At 40.9% G+C, this 26,136-nt stretch overlaps 1 protein-coding gene across 2 annotated transcripts in view; it reads left to right on the top strand.

Moving 5' to 3' along the window:
• The window catches only part of ramp1 (receptor activity modifying protein 1), a 79,334-nt gene extending 58,491 nt beyond the window's left edge, over positions 1 to 20,843 (top strand). For both annotated transcript variants that reach the window (XM_085434717.1, XM_085434716.1), the window contains exon 3: positions 19,209 to 20,843. In XM_085434717.1, the coding sequence (XP_085290843.1) occupies positions 19,209 to 19,464 (256 nt within the window). In that variant the 3' untranslated portion in view covers positions 19,465 to 20,843. The remainder of the gene's footprint in view (positions 1 to 19,208) is intronic.
• Positions 20,844 to 26,136: the final 5,293 nt, after the last annotated feature.

The following is a 26,136-nucleotide window of genomic DNA, read 5'->3' as shown; positions in this document are numbered from 1 at the left end:
GAATGAGACACTTAGCAGATGGAAAAAAATGACACGTCCACGATTGCAGATGGGAGGCTGATGGGAAGACAGACAACCAGCGGAAGACACGAATGATAACGTGTCACCATCCATGTTCAGTTTTTTCCATTTTCAAACACTTTGATGACACCACTTTAAAAATTTAGACACTAAAAGATTCTCTAAATGCTATAAACAACTGCAAAAAAAAAGCAAATCGTTCTGATTATTATTTGGAGTGCTCTGATAAATGAAACTACATATGTCATTGTTCTTTCTCTCATTAATCCTTGCACAAAAATCAAATTAAAGCTATGACAGCGTTTTATAATTATTCAGCCTGTGGCCCTGCTGGAGCTGCTTGTTGTGTCTCCACAGAAAACACTTACAGCAGTCCCATCATATGAGCTGCGATCAAAAGGCTCAGCATCTGTAAAAACTGAGAGCCATATCTGATTCAAATTTCGCCTCTTTGAGGTCATCTCTCGGTGTGCCACGGAACTGCTTCCAGCAGAGCTGCTATTTTTAGACCCCTCCATGGAAGTCTCATCCTGACCACCTACATGTCAGCATCTGTAATTTCACCACGGATCAAAACACTGATGCTGAGGATCGTCACTGGCGATGAGAGCTGGATCTCTGGCTTTCATCCAGAGACCAAACAGCTGTTTTTACAGGAGGAGGTCTGCAGTGTGCAGTAATAAAGATGTTGCATGAAATTGAGATTATAACTTGGAGCCTCTTCATTGTTTTTCCCACATTCATGACAGTATGCACAGTGGATTCGTCCCCTCAGGGTCGCACAGTTGTGCTGTATCAGCCACCTGGACTGTAGCTCATGCTGTCGCACGAGGGCAGCTTATGTTAGTCACAACTTTATCTTTCAATTGCCAGACTTTGCTTCCTGCAACTTTTTCTTCCTCCCTAAAATTAAACTCCAGTTTAAGGTCACGATGATCCAACATGCAAGTGGTGAGTATTTCACTTCCTGGCGGGAGAACTAAAACAGCTGTTCACAGATGCTCTACGAGAAAGCAGCTCACACTACTTGTAAGTGTTTGCTCTGATAACTCTTTAAAGCCAGATGTGCTCCAATTATCCCACACTGCTGCCCAGTCTGAGCCACGAAGGTTTATTCTGTTATTTTTCATATTTCACTTCCATCTCATTCAGCTGTGAAAGCTCTCGCTAAAGTTCTCATAGCTGTTAGAGCCCCGGAGCCTCTGTGAGGTCAGAGTACCACAGACCCCTTAATAATACACATGACAGCGGTCACTGCCTACACAGAGGAGATGTGCAGCTACGAGGTCTTCACCTGTAAAGGCTGGACTGTAAGCTGCAGATTATACTCTGTGTATTTCACACCAAAGAGCCATTTAGTGGAGTTTGGTCTGTCACGTCCTAAACAATTTAATCAGAATGACGTGTTACTACGATGATAATAGGATTGTTATAAATTACTCAAGTGAAAACAGAAGAACTGTTTAATGTCACAAGGCAGACGACTCTTTATTAAACATCTATAACTTGGCATTGATCTTCTCAGCAGGCATGACAGAAGTGTTTTAATCCAAAGACCAGAGTGATTTTACAACACAGTTTAAGCAATTTATGTTTATTTGTCCTTTTGGAAATTTCACAACAATATAAGAAATGTAACTACAGCAATAAAGACACTAACAACAAGATTGTGTTGTTAGAAGCTGTATATGTCTATCCACATCACACTTTCTCAGTATAAACACTGTAATCGTTTTTTTATAAATGACATCTGAGTGCCATAACAGGTTTTCTAGAATGCTGGTTGTTGAATGCAAGCATCCCTCTCAGGATTAGCTGTTCATTTTTCTCAGTCCAAAACCAAATGAAGGAACCGTTTAAAGGCCTTTAGGCGGTAAATTAAAAAATACGAGTGTGTTTATCCTCTAAGCGTCTAAGTGCGAGAACAGTAAATGGTTTTGAGTGACAGCTGAGCAGGGAGGGTTAATTAATCACAACCTGAGGCAGACACCATGTGTTTGTTTACGAGCTTGCTGAAATGTAAGACAAAGTATGCGCCCATGCTGTTACACGAGGAGGACAGATTAGCATATTTCTTTTCTGTGTAGAAAACACAGAACATGTTGTTTATGATCAACCTGCAGTATTAAGTATTAATCTGTCGTCTGCAGTCTGTTTTTATCTCTTAATCTAAATCAACATATGAAGGGCCGTCTTTGAGCTCACCCTTGTTTTTTTAAACTGCGCATCTATGAATCCATCTGCAAGTACCATATAATTTCTGAGTGCTTTCATTTCCTTCAGCTAGGAATCAAGGAATCACCATGTAGCCTCCAGGCCTTGTCAAGTAAAGCATGATGAAGGTTTGGTTTTAGGGAGGCCGGTAAACTCTTGAACGTCACTGCTTACACAGCCCACAATTCATTATCCGTGTGGCTCACTGTCACAGTTAAACTGTATTTTCAGCCAAAACAGACACTTATCATCACGTTAAGACTAGCCTGAAGGCTTAAATGTAACTTGGCACTTTAAGCCAAACTGCTGTGTAAGTTTTTAAAGAAGAAAAATGTATCCTCCTGTCTACACCAGAAGTCATTGTTTTACCCACTCATCTGGTTTTGCTTTGAGTAGCAGACATTACTGAGCTAGTTCCATACTATATGGTGCTATGTTTAGTTGGGACTGAGCGACATTAGCAAACCAAATATGTTAAACAGTGATTCAGTTTATGATTGACTACAACTATTTAAATAGAATAAAGTGCTGAAGAAGCTATGCAACTATTACTACTAAAACGGTTGTGGGTTCAAGCCCCATACCGGCCATAAAGTGTTTCGTGGCAGTTGTGAATTTTTCCAGTGATAATGTGATGAAATTAAATTCAGTAATAGTTGCTCAAAAACACAATCTGTACTAGAGTCACCTGCTAATTGGAAGGTCAGTGGTTTGATTGTCTCATCTGCATGTTTTCGCACAGATTTTAGACAAAGTGCTTCACAGTAAAGGTAAATAAATGTTGTATATATGAAATTTGTAGCAGAAAGCTCTTTGTACACTCAGCAAGCGTAGAGAAATGCCATAAAAGCATCAATCCAAATAATAAGTGTGACCCCAGTTGGTTTTTGTTTCAGCTTTTACTTGACTTCTAGTTATTCTTTATGCAGCTTGTCCTTTATGTTTAGTTTGCCCAGCGTTCCTTTGGATCAGTGTAGTCTGTTCCTGCAGCTTAGTTCCTGTTTTACTTTGAAAGTTTCTGTCTCTGGTGTTTTGCTTTGTTTTAATTCCTCCCCTGTGTTTGACAATATTGTTTGCATCCTTGCTTTTGCTGAGTATTTTTCATCACCTCACCTCATCGGGAAGTGGAGACAGGTGGGGAAAAAACAATGTGTATAGATATTTATACACATGTGTTTTTCCCATGTGTATAAATAGTCCTTCCCTCTGTCTTTGTCACAGTGTATGTTAATTTACCAAGATTTTTTTCATCCATGTACACCTGTCACTTTGGATTTTTTTTGCTTTGCTTTCATTTCACTTCACTTTCATTTAGAGTTTTATTTAGCAGTCTGCGTCCCGGATCCTGCATTTCGGATTTTGTGTATGTTTTGTGATAAAATGAGTAATAAACTGAATTCTAATCATGTTTAAAAAGAAAAAACATATATTTAATGAAAAAGCAAAACCTCGAAGGTAGTATCTAAACATGAATTAACACTAGTTTGAAAGTTTTAATATATGCTTCCACTTTAAAACCCTTTCAACCTTTACAAGAAGAAATAACAGGCTCATCCTCACATTCACTCTGGAAAGTCACTACAGTTTCCTGCTAATGCTAGCAATTTTTCAATCGATGTAACTGCCAAGTCTGAGCCAGTTTGCTGACTCAGACTCCTTCCTATGTTCCTCGTGTAGCAGCTTTCAGTGAGGACTAGGTTACATCATGGAAAAGTTCAATTAAATGCTTCGCAGTTCTAACCACGTCCTTCCTCTCTAATTGAAAGCCTAATATCCCTTTATTTGCTGTAAACATGTAAAGACATTTAAAGTGGTTCTTTCAGGCACTGCTGACATAAAACATGCCAGTGTTTGTGAATTAAGTCCCACTAACGTCTAATCAGTGACCAGATATAAGAAGCTGAGTCCAAATCATCCTGAGAAGTTTGGTTTTGTTGAGTGCATCTTTTCCTCTAAAAATACCAACAACTCGAGATAATTGCGTGCCTATAAATATTTATGGGGTCTATTAGATACGCTTTCGCTTTAGTCAGTCCATCTGCCAGCCTCAGTAGCACAAGACACTGAGGGCTGTGTCTGCTCATCGATCTACACCGTCTGTTGGGTTAGTCAGCTAATTGTAGCACATTATTACATTACTGCGCTCATTATGGAAGTAGCTTATTCTAGCTCCCGACACATGCACAGACACACTTCTCCAGCTTTAGTCCATAAACACTCTGAAATCCACTTAAGCTTTGCTCTGTTTTAGTCTTGATTTGCTGTGAAAAGGAAATAATTAGAAATCCTCAAAGGTGAACTGATTTAAAGAATCCCAAAAGGCCAATTCTGGTGATTCATTAGAAATCATTATAGCCTGGATTCATGCTTTCATTACAGGTATTCATTTTTACTTTTACAGCATGCTATATCACATGATTCGGTTTTTAAATGCTGTGTAAAATGATACTAGTGATGAAAAATGGGAATTCTTTTTGTTTCTGTTTGTTCATTAAAGAAAAATGCACCAGAAACAATGAAAAACTGTGTTCTAGATCCTTCAGAGGATGATAGCAGCTTTGCACACTTGGCATTGGCCTGTCAGACAGTCTAACAGGACACATATGCTGAGCACTTGTTGACTGCTTTTCTTTCACTTTGTGGTCGAATTCATCCAAAGTCATGTGAGTGGGGTTTGGGTAAGGTGGCTGCGGTGGTCCGGCCGTGGGATGAAGGGCTCTCCCCCACGTTGGGAACCATGCGTGCAGATACCGTATGTTGATGTTCTCTGCACAAACAGCTCTCAAAACAAAAAGCATGAGAGCAAAGTGCATTGTGCCGGCAGTTTTTCTCTTTCTTGGCTCATGCAGTTCTCTTATTCCTATCAGTCTCCATCACTGCTGGTTCTTAGCAGCAGTATTTCATAAAATCTCTGATCTTCCCTTAACGACTGGTTTCTGGAGCTTTGATCAACTTCTCCACTTCCGCATTTGTGAAGGTTTTTCTGGACTTTGTTTGCTACACACTAGAAATAACGGCTTGTCGTTACTTTGGTTTTCTTCACTCAATTAAAAATTTCTTGCCAATATTTGGATTGCTGGAGCTAATTTCTCTGTACCGACACAGCTAATGATCCCAAATGAAAGAAACTTCATTTTAAGCCATTCCAGGTCGAGAATTGTAAACAGAAATATGTTATAAGAATCAAACATGGCCTTTGGGTGTAGTTGCTGGGTTGAAACACTTTTTTAAAAATTACTAAATAATCTGATGTGTGTCATTTCAGCTACAGTTACCTGTTTGTCAGGTGAAAAAGCCATTATTTGAACTCAGCATCCAGCTGGACACAAGTAAAGGGTTAGAATACAAAGAATGATTTGATGCTTTCTGCCTTTGACCTTAAATGCATTTTCAGACTGCACACGTTTGAAAATAACCATCATCTGTGATTCTGCGAGATTTTTCCGCCTGTGTTTTTGTTAGAGGATATTTTGGTCAGTCACTCATGCATGTTCGTAAGCCGTCTGTAATAATTTAAAAACCCTTTTGTGGGTGAGCTGAGTTCATATTGGTTTATGCACAAACCCGGGCCAGATAAATCTAGTGAGCTCAGTAGTGTGGAAAGCTTACTGAAGTTCCCTCTCTGTGGACCTGTGTGATTAAACAGCTGATTACTTGGTGATTAGAAATGGATTGCTTATGTTTTCATAACTCTAATGACTGGATAACGTCCAGCAGTGGCTGCGTTGCTGCATGATTGCAGCTGTTATGCAATAAATCTTTAATAGCGTTAGGACGATGATTCGAATACTTGCCTCAGTAAGGGTGGTTTTTCATTCGCATTAGCCTGATATGTGATAGCTGGACACAAACACGGACAGAACAGGAAGCAGCCTGTCAGTAGCATCATTTATGCAGACTGTAATTTAGGAAGAAAACTCCAGTTACATTTTGTTAAGCTCTGATTTATTTTCCATAAAGAAAAAAAGTCAAACCACATCATATCCACACTGTAAAAAAAGAAGAAAGAAATCTTGCTGTGAGAAGAAGAAATCTTTGCAATCCGAAAAAAACCCACGTAGAATTTCATTTTCTCTCCCATTGTTGCTCTAAGTCAGCATCTTTATAATCTTTTTCTTCGCTTAGTTCGAAATGTAATTTCAGGAGTTCTTAGGACTGCACTGTGTGCAGATGCCAATATAGTGTAAGCTAATAATGTGCATATATAGAAGCCCTTAGAGGAGCACACAACAAAAGGTGTTTTCTGCTTTAATTGAGCCGTCTTCTTGTTCTGTGCCTTCACATCAATACTGCAAACATTCACTTTGACGATTCACTGGTCCCACCGGGTTTCTGCTGAAGCTGGAAAGGAATTAAAGATGAGAATATTTTCCTCCCGCTGTTGTGCACCGTTGCTTCTCATTCTCTCTGTTCTGTCGTTATAGTGCTGTTCAGTGATACACTATCTTTTCAGATAAGCAAACACAAACACACCATGCCTGTTTATACAGCCCATCAATTAATTTGCCACGTTTTTCATCTGCGTTCTAACGGTATCATAAATAACACGTCTGCCTTTACAAGTTTGTGCCTCATTATAAGGAGAAAAGCTTTGATGTACTCACTGTGGTCACCTGCTGCTACCTTTGTTGCTCCTGCGACAAAAGCAGGTAAAAAAGAAATCAGATTGCAGTTATATGACAGGAAGTCTTCACCTCTATCTGTGTCATTACTGCAAATACGTTACAGCGTGCTCTCAAGCATAGTATTGTATTTTTTCACTGTGAGCTATGGACTGTAAGAGTCAGCTTGTTATGGTCCATAGTTTTCACATTTCATAGTGGCGCCGGCCACATGTGGGTTTAGGCAAATGTGAGTGACAGGAGTGGAAAAGTGAAATTGTAGATCCACAGCAAGGAAGCTGGAGGAAGCACTGGGCCTTAGTGCAATACATCGATCTTTCCCTGAAGATAAACCATCACTACACACCTTTATGTGGACATCTAGAAGTTTATGACAATAAAATGGATGGATTGCTGGTCACAGGAGGCTGGACCCACCTGGAGTAGACACCAGTCTATTGCAGACTATTATTCAAAGGAACAAAGTAACTAATTTTCAAGTTCTTTCCATACTCACTAGTAAATATGTGTAATTACAAATTGATTTATTGATAGAATATACTTGAGATTTGTTATCCCAGCATCATCAAAGTGCCTCCATAAGATGGAAATCTGATAGTCACCTTGAGCTTATTTAGTTTATATAAGTAGTTCTTTCAGAGTTTTGAGACATGATCTGATTTCAGTAAGAATCCTTATTTACAGAGACTCACATCAAACCAAACGTCTCCTCACAGATCTTTTGCTGATTGACTTTTGTTTCCTTTGTTTTTTATAAGTTCTGCATCTGTGGTGAAGTTACTTTCTATCTTTCTGTGAACAACGCCTGATGTATTGAACAGTGTGCTCAGTTTTGACCTGCCTGAACGTGCTTTGATTACATGCACTGCCCTCCTAGAAACCTTCAATCTAGTCTTGATTCAGTGTCGAGAAATCTTCTCTCAGCTTGGAATACCAATTTGACTTCTGACACTTTGTGTTAACTCCGATGCTTCCTCCCATCACAAGACTACTTATTAGGCAACGTTGCCGGAAACTAAACCCAACGGCAAATTTATAACATGTGAACAATGGCTGCAGGTTTATTTAGCTGAAAAAAAGCCTCTGAGGAGTGGATTAAATCCATATGAGTGAGCACACATATGGAACTATACAAAGACAGAATCTGGAAGTGGTGCAGAGTATTAATTTTATATATATATATTTTATTTATCTTGTTTCTGAACTTGTGTCTCTCCATCCCAACCTGTTTCATATTGATATATTCAGGATTTTCAGGAGCACTCGGCAGATGGGGGAACCCCGAAGGACGACAGAGCAGTGTAGTGTAAGAAAATGACTCACTCATGTCATCATTTTTGTTGTGAGCTTTAGTAGATTTGTTTCTGCAATCAGCTGACGTTTACTTTGTGGATTTAACCAAATACTTCCTGGAATATTCTGCATGTAGGCAGATGTTATGTGACCCGTTTTGGCTTCTGTCCAAATGAAAAGGTGGAATTTAGCACGCGTTAGAAAAGAACATCATCTGCTTAAATTGACCCTGACCTACTGTGCAAAACCTAAATAATTGCACATTTATAAGCAATACAAATTAAACTCATATTTGCAAATTAATATTATTTTAAAAACTTGTCAGAAGGTTCACTAAACACATCATTTTTGTTGTGCGCTTTAGTAGATTTGTCTCTTTGTGTACAGGCTGCAATCAGCTGACGTTTAATTTGTAGATTTAAAATATAATTATATATCATATTTCAGCCTTTAAAGGGTTAAATGTCCAGTCTGTGAACTGTTACACAAAAATCCTTTAAAAATGCAGTAACTGAAGCTTTGATTAGCTTTTTATATTTTTGGGGGTCAAACTGCACAAAACTGTGTTTGATGATGTTTGGTGAGCTGTGTGGAACGCAGGACTTCCAGTAACTGCCACTGAAAAAGCAAACAATCCCAAACATCCACTTTAATCCCAGGTTATACTGCATGTGTGTGTTTTAGCTTAACTTCACTGTAATGCAGTGTTGAACTGGACCTGAGGCGTAAGCTGTGTATGAACACATGCACCATCGGCAGGTTTCATGCTTGTTTGCAATAATTCTTTGGGTTTTTGTATCTTGACTTCACAGAGTGCAATGACCACTTCGTAGCATCTGACTTTGTTTATGTGTCCAAATCCAGCAGTGATGTCTGAACCTCTGCACACACACATGTGTGTATTCATATCCTTGTGGGGACATCTCATTGACATATTGCTTTCCCTAGCCGCTTACCCTAACCATCAAAGATTCATTCCTAACCCTGACCCTTACCCTAAACCTAACCATAACGTAACTGTAACCCTGACACTAAAACCACATTTGGAGTCACATAAATGCCTTTACACTGGTGAGGACGGGGATTTTGTCCCCATAACAGCTGTTGGTCCCCACAAGTGTAGTAAACGTCCAACGTTTGGTCCCCACAAAGATTTATAAACATACTACACACACACGCACGCATGCAAATGTTAACTCACAGACTTTCACGCAAACAGAGCTTACAGAGTAATTTATACTTGAGCAGAAAACATACACAAGTACAAACACAAATGCAGCGATTCTATCTACACACGCACACACAAATGCACACACACACATGTCAAAAATAAACATCCTCACACACTCAAAGCTCCATCTGTTCACCCCATGATATGATGTTTGATTTGAAATGTATACGACGGGTGAGAGAAAAGAAAAGTGAAAAACATATATAATCTGAGGGAGAAACCATGTGACGGCATGTGCGCATTTCAGGTGCCAAAAGCAACAGAAAACACTGCACTACCAGAACAAAGCACACCTTTCAAACGTTGCTAAATATTTATCACTTTTCCTCTTGGGAGGGAAAGAAATTACACACAGAGGAGGAAGAAAGACGCTGGAGGTCCACAAAATAACAAAGTAGGAAGAAAAAGTAGGACTTTTTGTCAGATGTCCTTGTAGAGTGTTTGACTTGTTTTCTTTGGATTTCTTTGGTTTGGATGGATTTCTTCCGTTTTTCTCTAAGACAATATCTCCAAGAATTCATAGCAGGAATATTTTCAACAATGAGTGTGAGTGATGAGGAGGTTTTTCTGGTTGACAGCTGACTCCTTTCCCGAGATTATACAGTTTGAGGTCCTCATAGATTTGTATCTGTGTGTAAAACCTTTAATTTCCCCGTCCTCAGCTTCAGCTCTAGCTCTTTGATGCTTGTCATCCCAGTTTTTCTTCAAGGGATCTCTTATATCTCATCAGATGTGACCGTGGCGCTGTTGATCAAGACTGTTACAGCAGCGTGCTCTTTTTGTTTGATCTCCTCACAACACAACGGCATCTCTGCCGGTCGACTAACTCGTCTCCACAAAATGGAAGTGAAACAGATGATAAACACTCTCTGAATATAAATAATTAAAAACGTAGTAACGGCCTGACTCTGATGAGCAGAGAGAAACTCATTCTTGACTTTATTAACATCTTTGCCCACAAGCGACATCTGAATACTTTCATAATGTGATTAGCAAGGGATGTATAAGGGCAGGAGTCAGAACGGTGTCTCATTTGAATCGCCAGACACTTTATTAGGTACACTGTTTTCCCTTTAGAACTGCATTAATTCTTTGTGGCACATGGTTCAGAGATTTTGGTTCACACTGACGTGATGCTGCAGATTCGTCAGCTGCACGCCCACAATGCGAATCTCTTTATCCACCACATCACAAAGGGCCTCGAATGGATTGGGATCTGGTGACTGTGGAGCCCATTTGAGTGCAGTGAACTCAACGTTCAAGTAGTTTGTGTTGATTTTAGCTTTGTGACTTGGTGCGTCGTCCTGCTGGAAGCAGGAGGTGGAGTCTGAATGATGCTCAGTTGGTACTAAGAGGCCCAAAGAGTGCCAAGAAAAGATTCCCCACACTATTACACCAACACCAACAGCCTGAACATCTGCTGGATGGATCCATTCATGCTGTTTACACCAAATTATGATCCTACCATCAGAATCAGACCAAGAAACACATTTCCAAACCTGTGATGTCCGATTTATGTGAGCAGGTCCAAACTGCAGCCTCAGTTTCCAGACCCTCGCTGACAGGAGTGGCAACTGGTCTGCTGCTCATTAAATCACCTTCTTTCCTATTCTGATCTTCACCATGCCTAGTTGCTGCCATCTGATTGGCTTTTTAGATATGCTGCATGGCAACAAAGTGTCCATTGATCATGTTTGGATAATTTAGTGCTAAAAAAATGTATGATTTCTTAGTGCAGTGGTTTTGACAAGTGACTGATCCTCAGTTCATTCCCAGGAGACAAAATCCCTTCAGAGCTGCATCAGGAGGAGCATCAAGCATTAAGACAAATGTCCCAAATCCTGCGGTGGTGAGAAAGCTGCATTCAGCTTTCTTTAGAGTTTATAAAATTGTTCGTGAGGAGTCGACTTTCACATGAGAGATGTGTCATCGTTTTAATACAGCTGCAGCGGTGTGGGCTGATACTTCCTGTTATAGTTTAAGGGCTGAACACTGCACAGGGTTTCATAATATTTTCTTCAGCAGTTATTAGGCTATATCTTTTGTCGTGATGATTGCAATTTAAGCAGAAAGAATATGGCATTCCCATTGCAAAGTAATACCAGGGAAGTGCCTTTCTACAGATTTGATTGGCCGAGCCATTCATCATGTGGCTCGGTGATGAGAAGCAAGTTGATTTGCAGCCAAGGTTTAGCCAGATTCAGTTATTTTTCTCCCCGCTGTGCCGACACACCTACTGCCGGCCGGACTCGCTTCAGACATGAAAAACAGAGCTGCATTTCTTTCATGCGTGGTTACAGTCGACCTGAACTAACAGCAGCGAGACTCCAGGGACCCTCGCCACTCTGATTGTAATTTCATAGAGTGGTTTAATGCCACTAAATATAAACTACTCCTAAATATAATATAACTCGGAGGTCATGGGGAGTGCAACATTATACAGGAAACCAAGGGTATATTTTTTACTTTAACTGGATTTCCCAAGTGACATTTTCAGTTTGAGATAATAAAAAAAAGAAAGTCAGCAGAGAATAAAAGAGCGTTTCTGCAGGAAGCATCACCCCTCCCCTTACCTCATGCACGCTGTGAGACTGAGGGGAGGTTTTCCCTGGATTGTGTGTCATTATTTTGTCACTATTTCGTTTTTAATAATCCATCTAGATCTGCACCACCAACAAGTCTCCTCAGCTAATAATTAATTTTCCACTGACAGCATGACTTCCATGGTCGAGATAACGATGTTTGTTGTTCCAGTTACTGTGAATAACTCAACATGACAGCAGAGTCCCTCACAAAATACAAGCGTGCAGTGCGCCATTATTTTTTCATAAACGCCCCATCAATCTGCCGCCGTACCTGGACATTTTGCCAGCCCGACTCCTCGTATTCCAGTCAGCAGAATAAAGGACCAGTTTTGAGCCGGCAAGTCACCGGAGCAGCGTCTGTGTTTTTTTTTTACTTATTCATCATCTTTGGTTTTATTTATTCACACTGCTCTTCTGTCAGCGGATCAAACTAGTTGAAACAGCAGTCGTGTCTAATTCAGCCGCCCTCATGGTTTAAAAGCCTGACCCTCCGTCTGCATCTTGTGTCCTTCGCCTTTTCTCCACCTTTCCCTGCATGTGGTTCACAGATGGTCGGTGGCGGGATGTTTCAGAGAATACGATTCTGCATACCGAAGCAGGTTACATAAGCACAAGCTGTGAAATTATTGTACATTTAGACATATTTTTCCAATCTCACACCCTTTTGTTATGAGTGAGATTGGACACATCGTCTGTCTCTCTCTCTGTCTCACACATTCAGGGGATCCAAATGGATCAAATGAATTTAAAAAACCACTTGAGGTTTGACCATGCATACTTTAATTTATGCTGATGAACTAAACAACTGGCTTGTTTTATACACCAACACACCAACACCTACACAGCGCAGATCAAAGTGAAATATCTAGATGTGCAGTGCTTCGTTTGTGTTCCACATAAACCCCTTACCGATGTGTAGGGAGGTTAAAAAGTTGCGTAACGTTTGGCAAAGGAAGCAAAGTCGTATCTGCAGGATTGTGCTTGTGGCAGTGCTGCGGAGGGTGCGCGTGCTCGAGGCGTCACAAAGAATTAAAGGTTGTCGATAACCTACATAAGCTGATTTCTCTGCCTCGGAAACCCGTGTTTGAAATTTGTTGTTACAGAAACTAAATGACAATATTAACGAATTCAGTTTTTGCTGATAGGCATGTCGACTAAAGCTCCGGTCTCATCATCTGTTTGTCTTAGACAACAACAAATAAAACGTGACAACCTTTTCTGAACTCCATTCTCTCTTTTATCCACCTCCCCACGTTTGACTTCAGAGAATACTTTAACCTTTAAAGAAAAATGCCGCCTGTACAAGTTTAGCATGTGATTAGTGCCAATTGTGAAGCGGTTTTTAAATAGCAGCAAGAGCGAGAGGCTTCGTTACTGTTTGTAATAGCAAGCCTTGCATGAAGCTATCTTAATTCTTTGTTTAAATGAGGCAAACCATCTCTGTAAACCTTCTCCTCTCAGTCCTGGGATATATGCTGAAATGGAAAATTGAATTCGAGGAAGCGGACTATTTTTGTGTTTCTTAATTTTCTGAGTAAACTCGATACCCTCACATTGGTTAAGCTCTGTGTTGAAAACAAAACTCTTACATGCATATTTTGGAGCTTATGTTTCTGGGTTGAATTTAAATGTGTGATTCACTGTAAGCAAGGACCAGGACGAGAGGCCCTCAGCTCGGTGTCTCCGTACTTAGACTACTCTTAAGAATACTGTTGACAATGACAATAAATAAATAAATACTAAATATGATTTATTGAGAATTAAATTAGGCTACTTGCTAATTACACTCTGATGACCCAGCAGAACAGAATCCCAGCAGTGGTGGTGAAGATGAAGATGGAGGCTTGGATGGAGCTCTGAGTGAGCAGGTGAGGTGGAGATGAGGAGGAGGTACAGACTGACGGAGGAGCACTGAGAGTTAAAGCACACAGGCTGATTTGCTCGCAGAAAGTGGGCAAGAAAATGAAAGTGATGTAAAGAAAAGATTAGCAGCTGAACACCAAGGAAGGAGAAAGATGAGAGATTGCACATCTTCCATGTTGAACTCACACATAAGCTTTATTTAAAGCAGACCAGGGTTGGTCACCAAAATTTACCAAAAAAGGTTAGAGGGAAAGTAAAATCAAGCTAGGTTAGGAGCCCGCTAACTAGTGTTAATGTATAAGGAAAATACAAAAGTTGCAGTCACTGAAAGGAAAGAAACTCACAGTACTTCTTGGACTGACTGTTATTACAATGAACCAAAAGGTAATCCATAATGTTTGCTATATAATCGCATTAAGAATGATCAACACCTGAGACACAGGTGAGCAGTTCAGTTCAGTTAAATTCAATTTTATTTATATAGCAGCAGTTGCCTTAAGGCACTTTATACTGTAAAGATCCCACAAAAATACAGAATCGAACAGCCCCTGTGAGCAAGCACTTTGGTGACAGTGGGAAGGAAAAACTCCCTTTTAACAGGAAGAAACCTCCAGCAGAACCAGGCTCAGGGAGGGGCGGGGCCATCTGCTGCGACCGGTTAGGGTGAGAGAAGGAAGACAGGATAGAAGACATGCTGTGGAAGAGAGACAGAGGTTAATATTAACTAATGGTTAAATGCAGACAGGTGTATAAATACACAGTGAGTGCAGGAGAAACAGTGCATCATGGGAGTCCCCCAGCAGCCTACGCCTATTGTAGCATAACTAAGGGAGGATTCAGGGTCACCTGGTCCAGCCCTAACTATATGCTTTAGCAAAAAGGAAAGTTTGAAGCCTAATCTTGAAAGTAGAGATAGTGTCTGTCTCCTGAATCCAAACTGGAAGCTGGTTCCACTGAAAACTGAAGGCTCTGCCTCCCATTCTGCTTTTAAATACTCTAGGAACAACAAGTAGGCCTGCAGTGTGAGAGCGAAGTGCTCTAATAGGGTGATATGGTACTACAAGGTCATTAAGATAAGATGGGGCCTGATTATTTAAGACCTTGTATGTGAGGAGCAGGATTTTGAATTCTGGATTTAACAGGAAGCCAAAACAGGAGAAATCTGCTCTCTTTCTAGTCCCTGTCAGGACTCTTGCTGCAGCATTTTTGGATTAGCTGAAGGCTTTTCAGTGAGTTTTTTGGACATCCTGATAATAATGAATTACAGTCATCCAGCCTGGAAGTAATAAATGCATGAACTAGCTTTTCAGCGTCACTCTGTGACAGTTTTTTTTACAGATATTGCACAAAAGTAATATATATTGAGAGAAAGTTGCCCATGTCAATATACAACGCATATCTTAGTACAATCTTAATATGGTTCAAAATACAATTGAAATTGATGTATAGTTGTGATTAAAGGGGACATGGAGATATTTTAACTTTGACCTCACAGACTTTAACTTTGTAGTCAGCCTCAAGTGGTCGTCTAGGGAACTGCAGTTTTGGTCAGTCCTACAAGAAAACAGAGGCTCCTAAGCTGCTCCCGTGGACACAAGATAATAACCTTTTCTTCCTTTTGAGTTGGAAAACATTTAATCTGCAATAGAAGCATAAATGCGTTCAAAGCACCTTGCAAAACTTACCTTGCACTTACCCTATTAGAGCAGTTTGAAATGTCACAGCCTGTATGCCGAGTTTAGATAGTGCTGAAACTGAAATAGTATACCATTTACTTTCAAAGTGCAGTGTGTATAGCAGCCAAATGGCCTCCTGACACACAGGCTGAATCACTCTTTTCTCTGTTGCATAAGATTTTATGATCAAATGAAATGGTGCCTAACAGAAATTACACCGAGAGCTGCATTTAGCAGCCTGCTGAAGCGCGTACATGCAAACACACACGCTCCATACTGTCGGCTTTAATTTGACGCTAACCTCAGCGACGCGGGGTGAACTGGTAACCACTTCCATCTCTGTGTGTGCACTGCGCCTGCCTCGACTCTGTTGTGCTTTCTTTCGCTCAGTGACTCATAAGCATCCCCTAAAACCCCAGTGCTCATTAGGCCAGCAGCAGGACCTGTTATGATGATTTCTGATATGAGGTTCAGTTCTACGGTGGTGATCGCAGGGTGTGCACAGGTCAAGTGCCACTATGACCCTCCAGAAATTAACGAGGACAGGGGATGATCGTTCAGCTCTTTAATGGCAGATTTAGCGTGGGTGTGGGTATGTGTGTGTGTGTGTGGTTCTACAAACAGAATGGAAAATAGAACACAAATTACAATCAAATTATAGACAACAATAATCACCATATAACATATTACAGCCACATACTTGTCTTATAGGCCCTAATACTAAGCTGGCGGCTTTTACTTATAGTCTGAACCATATTTGACAACAAAGAAAATAAACATCTTCCCATCACTTAACTCTTGTGCCCCACTCACTTATGATGCCAACTAAAGAAGGCAAATACACATAACAAATCCCCAACTCAAACTGAACTCAGTTTGGCCTAGGCGAACTTAGCTTAGCTTAGCCCGCTTAGCTTAGCGATAACTTAGCTTATAGAAAATGTACAAACAGAGGACGTCCAGAGCAAGAAAACATACAGGCTATCCTTCTTACACAAGAAATATCCTGTAACTCACCAGTCTTATGGACGCACACTCTCATTGAACCCACATAAACTGCTCCCGAGCATAACTTGTGATTCACACTGCCTTCATGAACACCATTTTCCATCCCAGTCAAACATTACTCACAAAACGGCCGCGCCCTCTAGTGGCGAGGCAGAAAACTGCATCACAGTCCTGCCTTCAGAACAGGACCAATGTTCTTTGTTTTAATCTCTGCTGCAAATGATTTGCAGGACTTCAAGGAAACAGTCGAGGAAGGAGGTATACACCCAGAAAAAGTGAACTTGCTACCTACAGCAGCACACAGTGCTTTGTAGCGCTGGTGCCGTGCCAAGCTGCCCTGAGCTGTTTGCATCAGCAAACCTTCCACAAATAAGACCTCGTGTTGGGGCTGCATCGGCAAAAGCGCTTCAATATTAAACTAACACGTTAAAAACAGAGAGCACATATTCAGTACTTGATGCGCTGATTAGAAGTAGCGATCCATCCACAGAAAATCATCATCTAACCTTTTAATTCCCCGCAGAGCTGTAAGCGCATTTAAGCCTCTTTCTTGTTTTATGGTCCTTACTCTTTTAGTTTAGTCTCAGAGGTCTCATTAACCAAATTTCTTGTCGCAGCCGACAGCTGTTTTCAGCAAAATCCTCAGATAAAGCTGCTGCACGCTACCCGCCCAGCATGAAATGGCAATAACAGTGAGCGACTAGTTAGTGAACAAAGTGGAATAGTAAGCTGCCGCAAGTTTCCCTCAGGAGGAGGCTAAAAGACAGAGCTAAAAGGAGAATAAAGTGGAAGGTGGCCACTCTGGGTGAATGCTAATGTTGGCTAAATGTGCAAACACAAATATTATGGTTTGGTTCATATATGAGTGGAAAAAGTTACTTTATGAGATAAAGCCACACAGTTTGGCTTTTTCACAGCGCTGAGGGGTCAAAGGTGGAGCAGGTGGAGCATTAAAAGCGAGCTGTTTATTGTGGCTGATGGTAAAAGGCAAAACACAAAAAGGGAAACTGAGAAGTATAAATAAAATTGTGACCAGGAAATTGTGTTGTTGTGTTTGCACATCTCTGTTGCTTGTGGGGCTCGCACACAAGAATTTCACTCGCATGTGCTGTGCCAGTGTGCCTGCACATGTGATGTGACAATAAAAGTGATTTGATTTGATTTGATAAAACCAAAACATGTAGAAAAAACCGAGGCAGGAAGAACAGACTGACACTGGACAGCGTCTCACACACAGCTGGACCAAATCACAGAAGATGAGACAAGGGAAGCTAAACTAAATGCGACTTTCAAAGTAAAACAGGAAGTGCAATAATTAAACAGGAAGCACAAAGACACATGAATGAAGTAACTACAGGAGACCTGACTCCCGAGACTAAATACAGTAAGAGGTTGTTTTTATATTTTATTACATGCTAAAGTGATAGAAGTAGACAGGAACATTTAAAGATGTTAGCCTGTGCTTTCTATTTTTCTGATTGTAAGAAAAAAAATGATCAGTCATATTTTTCTGCACTAACACAAGCCGCACCTGTAAAGATGTTCCCCAAACCAGCTTCTGACAGGAGGCTCTCCTGAGTGCTAGCATGCCATTGGATAATTCCATTAGCTTGGGGGGGGGGGGGGTTGAAGGTTATCTTGTAAAATGCCTGGCACAGAAACCAGCACATCTTATCTGTGTAAATTCCCCACAGTGTGGAAGGTGGTCCTAGATGTGGTTTCAGAAGCGTAATGGATTTGGAATCAGAGCAGCCCGCACAGAACCAGCGCTGTGCTGTTTTCAAGTTTAACGGGCTCCTTTATTTCCACAAAGATGTGGGGAGGCCGGCTGCGTCAGTACGGCTGCTTGCACAAAGAGACAGAACAGCTTTGTACTTGATATGACAACCTCCTTCTACCCTAGAAATGTCCCCGAGTCACTCCTGAGTAGAAACACTCTTAACTATCAGTCTGGGCTGTCTAGCCATCCTGTCTCCTCGCTGAGGGCATCGCCATCCTCAGATGTCTCCAGGCCTTGCACAAATGATTATGAATGAAACATACTGGATTAAATCAACTATAGAAAATTCATTTGAATCACAAAGTAAATTATAGTAGTCAATAATAATAAATCATTTTCATTAAAAACATTCTAATATAAAAGTTTGATTTTTCTTCTCCATCCATCCATTTTCTTCCACTTATCCAAAAGAGGGCTGGAGCTTCATCCAGCTGTCGTAGGGTGATTTAGAATCGCCAGTTAACCCAGAATTAACCTGACTGTGTATGGATTTTGGTTAACTGGTGACTCTTTAACTGGGAGGAATTGTGGGAGGAAGGAGTACTCAGGCAGGCACAGAGAGACCCCAGACTGGAGTCAGGGCCTTCTTACTGTGAAGCGATGGTGCTAACCACCGCAAAGCCATGCCATCCGTTTTTTTCCTTCTCATTCTTTATAAAACCTGGTGACAGCTGCTGTTAGTTAAACGAATTAACTTGACACAGCCAATAAAATCTACATGCATCAGCTCTCACGTTAGCAAGAAAACTGGGCGCTAGCTTGGCTACCGATGATCGGGATCTGCTTTTGCCTGAAGTTCATGATTGAAGTTTGAGTGTTGACAGGATGTAGCGACACTTCCTGTTGGGTAAGTGTATAGCGAGTTTGTTCTGCGTCTCACTTTGCTGCCTTCTCTTTTTTTGTTTTGTTCTGCAGGCTCTACGAGGAGCTGACAAACTGCACGTACTTGGTAGCGCTGAAGATGGACTGCTTCTGGCCCAACCGGCTGGTGGATGAGTTCTTCATCCGGGTCCACAGGCACTACTTTCACGACTGCTCTCTGACCGGACGGCTTCCCATGGACCCTCCCAACCGCATCCTGGGTCCGTTTATTGTCGTGCCCATCCTGGTCACCCTTCTCATGACGGCGCTGGTGGTGTGGAGGAGCAAGCGCAGTGAGGGGATTGTGTAGGAAAGAGGCGGTTCACAAGACTCAAGACAAGAGGTGCTTTTTGTCACGCCACTCTCACCTTCAGTGACCAAAGACTCTCTTCTCCTGAGTGTCAGTGTCTGGGTAAAACACAAAGGACCAGTATCGCTATATCATGGACCCAGAAGAGGAAATAAATGAGACTAAAAACCATATACTACTTCAGTGATGCTTCATTGTATCCACACCAGAGTGAAGGCTTTACAGCTCCTGCTCCTTCCACATGGATTGAAGTCATTTCTTTAGTTTACAGAGCACAAAGGTCACCTCCATCAGACCAGGAACAGGAAACGGCTAAAAGGACATCGTAAACACCAAAATCTCTTTGCTGAGAGAAATTGCTTGCAAATCATTTTGGATCTGATGCTAATCAATTTACACACACACACACACACACACACACACACACACACACACACACACACACACACACACACACACACACACACGCGAACAGGAATTTTACAACTATTCTTGGAAACCATGAGCATCACCTCACGCATCAACAGAGACTCAAACGACGAGGATACAGCAGGAGACAAAGTTTAGACTTCTGTTAGGGAACCCAGGGAAATGAACTGTGTGTGTATGCAGCATACCATAAATATATACACTATATACAATGTGAGATTGTCTTTGTAACATACCCGAGACAACAAATTATAGGTCAATACATTTATTTCTGTCAGATATTAAATTTTGTGATTTCTTGTAGTCGCTTTAACAGACGTGTGTATTATATTTATATATAATATACAGTTTATTAATCATGCATATGCTAAAGAAACACAATTAAGAGCAGAGACATCCAGACTCATATGTCAGGACTGCATCTCGGTCTTTCTTCGCTTGCAGGGGTTGAGGACTTTGATGATGTTGTGTTTTGCAGCTTCCATCATGGATTAAAAAAATGAAAACAAGAGCAAAGACTTGCAAACTCACAGTGGAAAACTCACAGTTCTAACTACACAGAGAACATAAAGCAGTGGGTTAAGTTAGCCAACAAACACCCCTGCCAAATGTTGCTATAGCCTAAAGCAGAGTTTGTGTATCGTGAACCTTAGGCTTCAATCGATTCATGATCTCCAAGTGTGGCAGAGTGTGCCGTGCAACCTGTTTCCTCATTGATATTTTCGAATGCTCTCTTCCCTTTATAGATTCATTGACCTGTCAGAAACACACCCACACTTTCCTGACACGATCTTTTCTTGTTGCTTGTGCCAAAAGTTCTTGGAAAAATAAAGGGCGGTGCTTCCTGTGGAATGTCTAATTTTCTGTTGGAGTGACTTCTGTTGACTGGTTTTAAATATCTATGTCCAAGAAGCAAAGTTCAATAAAACGTCTGCTTAATGTGTCTAATACGCTTGGGAGTTGCACTTGTGTTTCTTATGAGATGTAAATAGTGCAAAATGCTCCTGGATGTGTTAAATATTAATCATGAATCCAGCATTAATATATGCAGGCCTTAGTGCACCATGCTGAGTCATAATGAATGCACTTGGTTCAAGCATGTGTCATTTGCTGAAGTAGGAAACGTGAAAAAGGAAAAACTGTTAAATAATGTATAAACAAAGCAAGAAGCTCCTGTTTATATAGAAAAGAGTGTTTTTCACTCAGTAATTACTGATAAATGTAGCAATTAAATATCATCAAGATCTTGTTTTCACACTAAACCACTGGGAAAACATAAAATGAGCCTGTGAAGATGCCAGATATGAATTGTTTGTATTGGTGCTGTCACAGGTGCGTGCTTGAAGCCCAACCAATAAGACAGCCACAAGATCTTGTTCTTTACTTGGCTTTTTGCTTGATGAGAGTAACTAGAGGCAGCACCAAGTCTCAAATAATTAACAAAAAGACCAAATCAAGTCTCAAGTGTTTCGAGACGTCTACGGCAACTCCAGTCCAGCAACTTGATTAGATAACAGACACCTGGTCAAGAGAAATCCAAGTCAAGTCTTAATTCAATCTCATCAACAAAAGACCGAGTTGAACTACGCTTGACAAATGGAAGTCGAGTGTTGTTCAAGTGCACACTGCCTTTAAGTCAAAATTTTGAGTGTTGAAAGATATTTTCCTGTGTTAGTTGTTAGCACTGCAACTCTGTCTGATAAGTAAATACTCCAGGTGCCTGCAAACTACTGCTTTCTTCATGTAGTGAGGACTGAGGAGTTTTTACTTTCTGAGAGTCAAGTCTCTAAATAGCTAAGGCCACATCACGACTTAACTGTAAGCATAATCTTACAATAGCACATGAATCTCATTTGTCCACTTACAGAGAAAAAAAAGAAAAAGCTTTCCCCTTCGTGCCCCCGTCATTGTTGTTATACAGGAAACTTTTGAAGACCTTGTCCAGAAAGTGATCCCAGTAACACCAGTAATACACACAATGTGTTTTTGGTTCCTTGCTGCAGCTGTATTGGCCACAGAGAGATAACTGTCACACTTTATAGACCTACACTCCGTGGCATAGACATAGATATGGACTTTGTTAATTCCACACCAGGGAAATTCAAAAAGCAGCAAAAGGGTCAGAGAGAAAAAGTGAATTACAGATGTATACTTCTTTAAAAGATTAAAAAACAATTAAAAAATAAGAAAAAATGACTTTAATACTAGAAAACACCCCAAAACTATGCAAGAGTAATATATATACTATTTATAAATGATTGATATAAAATATTTGCATGTATATTGTTGCAGGTAACTTTTGCATGCGTGCATTGTGCAGTCTGACTGCTGTCGGGATGAAGGACCTGTGATGCTGCTCAGTCTGCAGCTGAAGGAGCTCCAGAGTCTGCACTATGCAGGGGGTGAGGAGTGCAGTCCTTAATGGACATCAGCTAGGCTAACGTCCCCCTCTCACCCCCCCATCTCTGTGGTTTACACTAGTTTAAATTGGCAACTACATCAAAGAGCACATTTTCACCTGACTGCTGCCAGCAGCAGCTGCAGTGACTCCAGACATGCTGGAAAAGTATGGGAGGAGTTTGACTGCGCATGGACATAATCCGTGAGAGGGGTACACGTTGAGCACTCGTGACTATTGTTTTGTATGTAAAACTTTATATTCGGCCATGTATTTAAACATTTCTCGTAAGCTTCCATGTCCATTACTTTAAAAATACAGCCTTTTACAATTAGATGATTCTTTTTGACTCGCCCTGTGCATATGCAGCGACTACACATAGTAGTTCTAGTTCTAACCACCTTCGACCTGAGCCAGGTTTAATCAGCCAGAATGTTGCTGGGAATAAAAGAATAAAAGGACTTCTTTGTTATTTTAATTAACACCTGATTATCATTTCTGGCTAAGCGATCTAACACTGAGAAACATGGTGTTCAGGTAAAGTCTCTTTGATGTACCAGCATCCTTCCACTTGTATTAAACATGAAGTAGTTGAGAGTGCGTTTTTAACTGCAGTCTGTCTGTCAGAGTGGCTCATTATCATGCTGAGATGTAGTCATGCGGTCAGTGGTTAATTGAAATCAGGAAGAAGAAATGGATATGGTTAAATCCTCGAGTGCAGGAACACCACAAGCCCCGGCTTATAATCTTTATATGTAATGTATTTGTAATGAGGTAGCTTTATGGTGTGGTCCAAGAAATCATTGTTGCAGCAGCTGCTGTTTTCCTGTCTCACAGGGATCTGTGCTTGTTTACTGCATTATTTAATACTGATCCAGGAAACCAATGCTAGCAAGCTAACTTTAAAACACATTCAAACAAATGTGCATTCTTATGGAATAATGCAGGAATACAAACTTAAATGTGTTTAAGAGTTTCAAGGACTCACTATCAGACATAACCTTCTCCGCCCACTCTAGCTGACCTTATTAATGAGTTAAAGCTCCCTGGTGAATAATTTATGGAGGAGAATAGCAACCTGAGGAGATTCAAGTGCAAAATCCACGTGAGTGCAACAGCAGCAGATACACTTACATTAACAAATGTGTACTGTGCAGATTTGATTATTTAATGACCAAGGACACTGAGTGGGTTGAGGTCAGAAGGCTCATATTCAAAGTTGCAAAATTGGTTTGTCTTCCAGCAGATGTTGCAAAGAAAAGACGTGTTTGAACTCTTACTGGAAATATTGAAAGTTCACGAGGGCTTGCCACTCTTCAGTCTTCGGGCCACTCTTCTGTCAAGAAAGTTTAGTTGCTCTCCAGAGACGTGCAACGCTGGAGAGGCTTCCGTTTACTTTCCTTGTCCTGATATAAACAGAACTGCTCTTGTGAATTGCAGCAGAGACATTTTGCACTCCAACAACAGAGTGGCTGCAAAAGAAAAAAGCACATGAGCCACGAGGTTAGAGATCTGTGGACTGTATTTCAAAGACGGGACACAATCGATCTACAGTAGATGAAAATTACAGCTCCACACAACGTTCTGTGTTTGCTGCTGAGCATGATGTGTGGTGTTTGGGTGAACGTAAACATCTGTCTGCAGTTAAATTGCTCTGCTTGGAGGGGAACATATATCCAGCAGCCACAACATTAAAACCACCCGCCTAATATTGTGCAGGTTCCCCCTCGTCCCCATCATTTGTCGGGCCATGGACGGGAAACCTCGGGGGGGGGGGGTGTGTGTTTGGCAGCACACCTCAGCTCGTGTGGATCGGGCTTTTTCCGGCACATCCCACAAATTCTTGATTGGATTGGGATCTGGGGACTGTGGAAGCTGTATCAAAGTGTTCCTTGTGCTGTTTCTGTCCTGCTGGGGTTAATCTGCTGGCCGAGGAATGCTGCAGGGACCTGGTCTCTAGCAATTTTTTGAGTTTGAGGTACATCTATTGCTGAAATGAGCATTAAAAGTTAATGTCAGTGATATGTGAAAGTTTTCTCTTGTTATTTTCATTCGTCTTTGATACAGATCACGAAAGCTTTCATTTTTTAACTTAGATATGTAACTGCAGGACAGTGAAACGTCACGAATGAAGTGCGAGTGGCTGACCTGCTGTAGGTGGAAGAGAAAGATCAGATTTGTGTAACCCTTTCAAGAAGACAGATCTAGGTCTGATTTCTTGCAAAAAACATTTTAATGCACGTAAATACTTAACAGGTGCAGGTTTTGAATGAAGACATGAATGCTTCCCGAATGCCCGATTCATTTATGTCACCTGCAATTATTCACGATTGCAGATGAGCATGGAAATGTGAAAGAGAGCTACTGTGAAGAATTTCAAGTAAACACACTGAGAGCAAAGGTGCTTCCTATAACTGTGAATAGCTTTTCTATGCATGATGTTTCTCATAACTGTAGTGAAGAGCTTCATTTATTCCTTTTAATTCTGTAATTAAAAATTACTCTGTAGCTTTCATTTATAGTACGAGACTAATTATACTAATGATCAAACTAACAGTTTTTCTGCCCTGCAAAATGAACTGTGTGTGTAAAAAAGCCTGAGTTGATGCTGGTATCACTATCTGACATCTAAAGTCCAACTTATTTCCTTGACTTTCTGTGAACCTTGTCATCAAACTGGGGAAAATATTAGACACCTCCTCTTGAGTGACTTCAGCAGCCCATTTCATTTCCTCACAGAAACATTATTTCTACTTCAGGATGCTTGACGAGCTATAGGGGTACAATAGGAGGATGCTGTTAGGCGCCAAGTGGGACTTCTGCGCCTGCTGAAACTAATTAACAAGAAAACTATGCTTGAAACCTCATTGTCATCATCACAGAAGGTAACAAACAGGAAAATATCCATTGGTGTATTTATAAAAACATCCTGCCAAGTCAGACAGACGTGGCCTTTATAAAGACGTGTGAATTTGGTGAAAGCTCACCTTTTCGGGGTCCTGGAAAGCAATTGGTTCATTAATGCATGTCAAATGTGGGCGATCGTGGCTCAAGAGTTGGCAGTTCATCTTGTAATCGGAAGGTTACCAGTTCGAGCCCCGGCTCGGACAGTCTCGGTCGTTGTGTCCTTGGGCAAGACACTTCACCTACCGCCTACTGGTGATGGCCAGAGGGGCCGATGGCGCGATATGGCAGCCTCGCTTCTGTCAGTCTGCCCCAGGGCAGCTGTGGCTACAACTGTAGCTGCCTCCACCAGTGTGTGAATGTGAGAGTGAATGAATAGTGGAATTGTAAAGCGCTTTGAGGGTCTCGAAAAGCACTATATAAATGCAATCCATTATTATTATTAAAAGAGATAAAAGTTTAAGTTTAGAGAGCTGCCTCAGCTAAATAAAAAAAAGACGTTTCTCACCACATTTGTTTTTTTGTTCATGTTAGAGCTTTATCAGTTTTCACACCAAGCACCAACAACAACACCAAGCGTGAAGGCGGACCCAAATACAGTCATGAAAGAGGATACATTAAAAAAGGAGAAAGTAATTTATTACACTACTTATTACATCACACTCACACACACAAAGCCCTGTCCTAATGAGGACACACATACAAGCTTTCTTTTAGTACTTACGTATGAACAAAAGTTGACAGACGTTAAAACAATTGATTCTACTCTTCGTGTTTCTACTAAGTTATGTTTCTGTCCTGGACACAGTTGACTTTACTGTTACGCTCTGGTAAAAATAAAAGTAGACGCCGGTCTCTCCGCTGGAGACCGCTCCACCATTTTTCTTCTAGCTGATTGTGGTTGAACTCCCTAAGAAAAAAAAACGTGTTTGTTTGATGCT

The sequence above is a fragment of the Copadichromis virginalis genome, linkage group LG16 (genome assembly GCF_057382275.1).
Source record: "Copadichromis virginalis isolate Kocher_CV1m ecotype Utaka linkage group LG16, C_Virginalis_male_GT1.1, whole genome shotgun sequence".
NCBI lineage: Eukaryota > Metazoa > Chordata > Actinopteri > Cichliformes > Cichlidae > Copadichromis > Copadichromis virginalis.
This window is presented reverse-complemented; position numbering and strand designations above follow the sequence as displayed.